Raw genomic sequence first — 6757 nt, 5'->3', positions numbered from 1 at the left:
CGAGTTCGGGGAACTTAGGGTTATCCCCATCTGCGGTTTTAACTTTGGGTATCCCCGGTCCTGTCCCCTTCCCCAGATACGAGTGGCTGAGTATCCACCAGATACGTGTATGTTTGCCATCTCTAACTAAAAGAGAAACACATGAAAGGTGTGGTCGGTGAAACGGACTCTCAACAATCAACATGCAATAAATCGAACCATTTTACTTGTCAATTAACATGTCCTTTATACCACTTTTGTATTATGTCATCCAAATTAAGATTTGCTTCCTATATATTTATCTAGTATTTCAACACTTTCATCAAGTTACATGTTTTTCACATTAGAAATTTTCAAAAACATTAATAATACAAATATGCTTTGTATGCCACCCAAGAAACGTGTAGGGAAGAGGAGAATAACCAAAAGCTTCACTCTACTTCCTTCTTTTTTATGCCCACAATTCCCCTACAAATACACTCACCAAACCCCCCCTGATTTCACCACCACCACTCGACCTCCACCTCCACCTTGTTTCTAGTTCTTACACAGCCAACGCCGCCAATGGCCGCCATTGTCCTTGTTGCACTTTTAAGCCTCTTGGTGTCAATTCAAAAGGGTGATGCACATGATTTGAAGATTGGGAGCTCTGGTGATTGGAGCATTGCGTCTGCTCCCTATACTACATGGGCTGAGAGAGCTAGGTTTTCAATCGGAGACACCATATGTAAGCTTTTCATTCTCAATTACCATAATCTTTTTATTAATATATTTTATCTTTTTATTGAATTGATGTAAAATACCTTTTTGACCTTTGCAGTGTTCAACTACGATGGTAGTAAGGACTCATTGCTGTTAGTGAGCCAAGCCGATTATAACAACTGCAATACCGCATCACCCATTGAAAAACACAATGATGGCCACACTGTGATCACATTGGAACGGTCTGGGCCCCACTACTTTATCAGTGGTGTACCTGAAAACTGCAAAAAGAATGAGAAAGTGACGATTGTTGTAATGGCGGATCGAAGCCAGAAAGCAACCTCAGAATCTCCATTTGTTGCATCTTCAAATTTTATGATCTTCTTTTGCTTAGTTGGAGTTTTTGCTTGCTTCTTTATTTAATCATCTGCATGAACAGTTTGGTTTTCTTTCGATTATATTTCATTTTTTGGTTTTTGGTATTGTATTGGAGTGTCCTAAGTATGAAACAAGTTTGCACGTGAGAAAATAAATTTAAATAGATAGTGGTTTTGTGTGAATTAATATATATATATATATATATATAGACATTTGTTGTTCCCATTTACTAAATTAAAGCGAACTATCATTTTGAGTAGATTGTCGTTTCATATTTACAATTAACATCAGTACAAGGTGTATTCAAAAGACTCGACTTCTCATTTATTTAAATAAATTTTGACCACCTTCAATTCTCTCTTAACGGATACAAGTTTTATGTATCTACAAGCAAAAAATACTTCTTAAGGAAGTAAGATGGCCAGATAAAACAGATATGAAGAAACCAAAAAGCCTCCAAAGTCAAGAAAATGAGTTGTATCAAAGGCTAAAAGTCTTTCCCCAGTTCAATTTTTTTCACCAATCTCATTGTGTTGTGCAAAAGCGAATCCAATATCCCAGCAACCTGACATGACACGCAACGGCAAACAAGAAAAAAAAATCAAGGATAGAAAAGTAATTTCACATTCCCAATCAGCAGGCTTTAATTTTTCAGTTTGTACTTCCTGCATGCATAGTTGAACTCTCATTAATCAGTTGCTTTCACAATTCACACTCACACATATTAAGTACATTTATGTATGCACAAGGTACAAACTGGAAGAAAATTAAGAAGATAATGAAATATCAAAATTTATCTAAACCGTGAAAATGCCGCCGATAATTGCACAGAGGTTGGTGATGAAATGAGGAAACGATTTCGGAATTTCTGTTATTAAGATCTGATTAATAAAAAAAAATTAGGAGCTTAAACAGACGTAAGAAAAGGAAAAGTTGTAATTAATTGGGGTTGGAATGTTGAACCTGCATAGGCGAGGGTTCAAAATGAAACTTTGCAACAGGGATTGTAAGCGCGTGAACCGAACTACTATGAGCAGTGTACTCGTAATCCTCGATCAACTGATGAGATGAACTCATCATCTCAGTTTTGACAACTTGAAGATAGTGCTCTATCTAATTTTAATTTATCACCGCATTAAAGTTAATAAATTAATTAAACGGGTTTAATTACGAAAAAATTAAATTAAATGCATATATGTATATTTATACCGTAACATTTGCCTTGTCGCCTGTGTTGATGTAGGAGTTGCCAGCCAACTTGTCATGGTTTTCAATGTAAGGTCGAAGTCGCTTAAGATCACTCATCATTTTTGGAGTGACCTTTTTACCGAAAGTAAAACTAGAAATCACATGTGACATGTTCATTTGGGAAGCATCAAATGAGTGGGATTCTGATCGGGCTGATATTATAATATTTCCCGGAACCTATAAATATAGTACACATTACATGACATTAATTTTTCAATCAATTTTGCGAAAACTAGAATATATATATATATATATATATATATATATATATATATATATATATATATATATATATATATATATATATATATATATATATATATATATTACCTTTTTAACTCGTACAAATCCTTCAATCCTACATCCTGCTGCCTGTGGTGCTGGTCTTTTTGCTTCAACAGTAACCTTGGCATGTTTTTTGGACTCCAATTCAATAGGTTCAATCAGGTTTTCCATTGCCTGTAGGAGGGAACAAAACATTGGTGTCAATAGGATACAAAATTTTCAATTCTCTTCCTCATTATTTTCATCAGCCTAGTATTAGTAACTTCTTAAATATGAAAAATACTTCAGATTTAAACATTAATTTTCATACCTTTACCAAGCTATCTGTATCCCGGTCTCCATAATATGATTCATGATTGTGGTGTCTTTTCGGATCCCTGATTCAAAAAAAAAAAGAAAAAAAGACAGCATCAAGAGCTAGCTTGGGAAAAAAATATTAATTTACAGATAAATTGAAGCTATTTATTTACCGAGTATCACTTCCCTTACGGAAGATGCGAATAGATGGATAACCTTGTATGTGATGGCTGAAAATCACCAGTAGAGAGAGATCAATTATGTTTTAACTTTTAACCTATGAGGGCCAAAATGTCAATTGTTATATTGTTACCTTCTACAAAGTTGAGTTTCTTTAGTGCAGTCGACCTTTCCCAGGATGATACGCCCATCTGTTTCTGGATTATGTCTGGCAATGCAAACAAGGGACCAATTAGTAGCTATTAGCTAAGAAGCAGAGAATCATTGATGAAATTTATGCAATAATTAAGACCTTTCCCTTATAATATCAGCTGCTTTCTCCCACGAGGGTGTCTGAGAATAATCAAACAGAGATGGTAAGAACAATTGGAATATTATTGATCTTTAAATGTCACAGAATAAGCATACCAAACGACTACTCCAATAGCACCAGGGAGCAAAGAAATTTACAGCCAAAATCGCATGCCTACACTTTGACCAAACAAAAATGTTTTGTAAGTATATTGCCAAAAAATGAGATTAGTTATTTGACTTCATTTCACTTACTGACGAGAAATTTTATCAAAATTATTTGAATTTAGTGTCACGGATCCTTCACTGTATTCCTGGTGGACCTTATCATCATGCTTAATTACAGTAGAAACTGGTGTGGAGTCAAATTCAGGGCCTTTGGTTTGCAGATGCTTATTGATGGAATACTTGCGTATTGTTTTACTTACATTCAACCTGTTCTGAAAATAACAGAAAAAAAAAGTCAATCCCCCATTTACTTTAAATTAAACATAGAATAGGAGAAGCTTCTACCAACTAAAAAGATGAAATTTACCGTTCCCAATACATCACTCACATCCAGAGATGCAAACTCACATGATAAAGCGGGAAAACTGCATTGGAATATTTCAATAAATGTGTAAGTAATTATGTATAGCATACCACATATTTCATGGAGCTTACCTCATATTAAAACCAATGAGTAAGAACTCCGAGTCAGAACTTTGGTCAACTATGACAGAAGTTGTAGTACTCATGGTCAAATAATTCTGTAGCTCCTGCAAAAACAGTCCCCTAACACTTCATTAAAATGGCATGTGACCAAAATAGAAAGAAATAGTACAAGAAGGAAAAAAGGTAGCAAGAGATAAGCTAGCTACCATTCCAAATAGAAACATCATAGAGAAAGCTGCCATAATGGATATCCCAGCACCTGAAAGTGATGCCTCTGTCAAATCGCTTGGAATTTTCCTGATGAAATAGAAAATTGGAAAAATAAATAAATAAATCTTTGTAAGAGAACAAAAACCTTACTTTGAGTTATTTAATATTAGCTAATCAACATATCCAACAAAGCATTCAAAAAGCGAATAACTACATAACTCCATCTTCTTGAAAAAACTATATACATATAGTTTACTATATATAAAACAACATGCTTCTTTTATAAATTTTCATGGGTTAAAGTTTTGCCAGGTTCCCACGTTATTAAATCTGGCGTAAAATGATTGACATCAACATGTTACATGCATACTTCCTTGATCTGCCTATGGGTTTGTTGAAGAAACTAATTGGTAGATCTTCATTCCAAATCACAACCCCATTCCAAACAGGGAAGTGTCGCATTCCACCAAAAAGTCTTGTTCAACCACATGGCATAAACACATGAATACAGTAAATCACTTCAGATTTTTAACTCCATGGCTACGATTCTGGTACCAAAGCTCAAATTCTATGCTCTGCAACATGACTAGCTTAACCTATTGGTTGTTCTAAATCTCTAAAAAATCTCAAGGGGCACGCCTACTGGTGGTGAGGTTCCTTTAAAGCCATGTAAGAACTAAATTTTGACCCGTTTGCTCTGCATCAGCCAACCTGGACTAGTTCCGCTAGATTAGATACCTCGATTACAAAACAAGTACAGGTAAAAAGAAACAATGTCTAAGCAACTTTCAGCATTTATACTGCCGAAGCACATCACAAACATGCAAGGCGTGAGCACAATTATCAGAAACAGAATCCCAATTCACTCCGTCGCCATCAGTGTTTCTACGCATAAAATTATTAAAAACAAGTATGAAACGCACAGTAAGCACAACTAATCGCCAAATAGATGACACATTTTAACATGTCAACTACAATCAGTAGCAGCTATAACGCAAACACTTTGTTTCCATTAATTAAAATAAATATATGGAAATCGGGACCTGAAAAAATCGATGGATTTGATCTTCCCCACAAAAACCATGGCTGCGTTGTGGATCTCGTCCAATATCCGTACCGGGATTCGCTTTCCGACCTCCGGCGAACTAATGAATATGAGCCTGCGTTCGTCGTCAAGAAAATATGGTTGAAAGTATCCCGCTTAACGCCTACGAGGACTGCGTTTTTTCTAACTGATTCGCAAAATTAGAAAAATGGTCCCTCTAATATTCTCCAACTTCCATTTTTCCGTTATAGATTTCAGCAAAATGGACGATTTCGTGCCCGCACTCACCGGAATGAAACATTAGTGAGAAAGAAAAGGGGCGGACAAAAAAGTTTCCGCTCTATTCAAAAAGTGCTATTAACTTATTAACTTATTGTGGTAAAAAATAAGCCCAATGAAGTTTGATCATTTGGTTTAAATAGTCCTTTTTGTTTGTTTGTTTTTTTTTTTTTTTGGCATTTAAGAGTACAAAGTGTAGCTTTACGTACTTTTGAAGTCATTCTATAAAAAACGAAGGGGTCAGCCGGTTAGCCCCATCCTAGTCTGCAGGTATCATAAGACACGTCATTTAAAATATTGTCACGTCGAAATTTTCATTGCCACATCAATAAATGACATTTTGACCTACTTAACGCTTTTGTAAATAACATATTCACCCGTCACTATCTTCTTCCCCTTTCTTCTTCTGCTGTTTCTCTCAAAATCGATGCTATGGCTATGTATATGAAGGTCAATCTTCATTTTGCTGGCATTTTTACTAGGTATCCCGCAATAAGTTACTCAGATGGAGCCGAGCAACGTTTTGAAGACGTCGATTTTGCAGGAATGGACTTGAAAGAATTTCTACTGTTTATTCAAAGATTCGCGAATGAGGAATGTGTGAATGTGTATTTTTGCATGCCAGATATAGATTTTCCTGATGGATTGAGGATAATAGCCATCGAGAAAGACTACCAAGAGTTCATTCAAGTAGGGTACGACAGCGGATGTGTAATCCAAGTTTACATAGATCATCTTGGTTCTAATGTTCATCAATGGATAGTGGATGACCAAGCTGAAGTTCGCAGTCCTGAAGAGAAGCAGTCGGGTGTAGGGGGAATAACGAGGAGTTGCATAGCCTGGGAGCTTTTCAGAACGAGATTGCTGACTTGCAAGGTAATGTACATGATGGCCTTGGACATGTTGATTCCACTCCTATGAATAAGACCATAAATGATGTTTTTTTGAGCAAGCTATGCCCCAAGGTGCAGTCAATCCCATCAAGTCCTCCTCATGAGGACGCATATTTTCGTATAGATGACAATGGCACAATTGTTGAGGAAGTAACAACTTTGTAACATCCGGATTCCCAGGTATAATATTTTATTCTTTTATTTTTGGAAGTTGTGAGGAGACTCGGTGAGTTGGTGTTTAAACTCGTCGAGTATGGTCGCAGATTCGTATCTGGGTTCACAGCCGGACTCGGCGAGTTCATGAGTGGACTCAGCG

General features: G+C 36.1%; 2 protein-coding genes across 4 annotated transcripts; one reads left to right on the top strand and one right to left on the bottom strand.

Annotated features, from left to right (window-relative positions):
• The first annotated feature begins 453 nt into the window (after positions 1–453).
• On the top strand, positions 454–1241 carry LOC111877179 (early nodulin-like protein 1). Its single transcript, XM_023873704.3, has 2 exons — positions 454–706; positions 800–1241. Exons 1-2 carry the CDS (start codon positions 544–546, stop codon positions 1102–1104), a joined length of 468 nt encoding a protein of 155 aa, XP_023729472.1. The 5' UTR covers positions 454–543; the 3' UTR covers positions 1105–1241.
• A 14-nt stretch (positions 1242–1255) lies between these two features.
• LOC111877178 (protein disulfide isomerase-like 5-4) lies at positions 1256–5580 on the bottom strand. 3 transcript variants are annotated; one of them, XM_042902366.2, is made up of 15 exons: positions 5268–5580; positions 4221–4311; positions 4024–4118; positions 3896–3953; positions 3616–3800; positions 3478–3535; positions 3362–3402; positions 3203–3277; positions 3063–3119; positions 2903–2969; positions 2638–2766; positions 2269–2484; positions 2023–2172; positions 1863–1940; positions 1256–1724 (listed from the first exon to the last, which is right to left on the bottom strand). In XM_042902366.2, exons 1-15 carry the CDS (start codon positions 5306–5308, stop codon positions 1566–1568), a joined length of 1500 nt encoding a protein of 499 aa, XP_042758300.1. In that variant the 5' UTR covers positions 5309–5580; the 3' UTR covers positions 1256–1565. The 3 variants fall into 3 exon arrangements, 2 of the variants coding, with proteins under 2 accessions (XP_042758300.1, XP_023729471.1); XM_023873703.3 differs by having other exon boundaries at positions 1256–1624; XR_006192105.1 differs by lacking the exon at positions 1256–1724 and having other exon boundaries at positions 2023–2168.
• Positions 5581–6757: the final 1177 nt, after the last annotated feature.

Source organism: Lactuca sativa, chromosome 5, assembly GCF_002870075.4.
Source record: "Lactuca sativa cultivar Salinas chromosome 5, Lsat_Salinas_v11, whole genome shotgun sequence".
Classification (NCBI taxonomy): Eukaryota; Viridiplantae; Streptophyta; class Magnoliopsida; order Asterales; family Asteraceae; genus Lactuca; species Lactuca sativa.
This window is presented reverse-complemented; position numbering and strand designations above follow the sequence as displayed.

Bases quoted from the DNA above. Each gene is read 5' to 3' on its own strand.
- LOC111877179 (XM_023873704.3), top strand. From the start codon at position 544: ATGGCCGCCATTGTCCTTGTTGCACTTTTAAGCCTCTTGGTGTCAATT. The intron at 707-799 runs GTAAGCTTTTCA...TGACCTTTGCAG, and splicing joins TTCAATCGGAGACACCATAT to TGTTCAACTACGATGGTAGT.
- LOC111877178 (XM_042902366.2), bottom strand. From the start codon at position 5,308: ATGGTTTTTGTGGGGAAGATCAAATCCATCGATTTTTTCAG. The intron at 3,278-3,361 runs GTCTTAATTATT...TTGCATTGCCAG, and splicing joins GCTGATATTATAAGGGAAAG to ACATAATCCAGAAACAGATG. The intron at 2,767-2,902 runs GTATGAAAATTA...TCCCTCCTACAG, and splicing joins ATACAGATAGCTTGGTAAAG to GCAATGGAAAACCTGATTGA.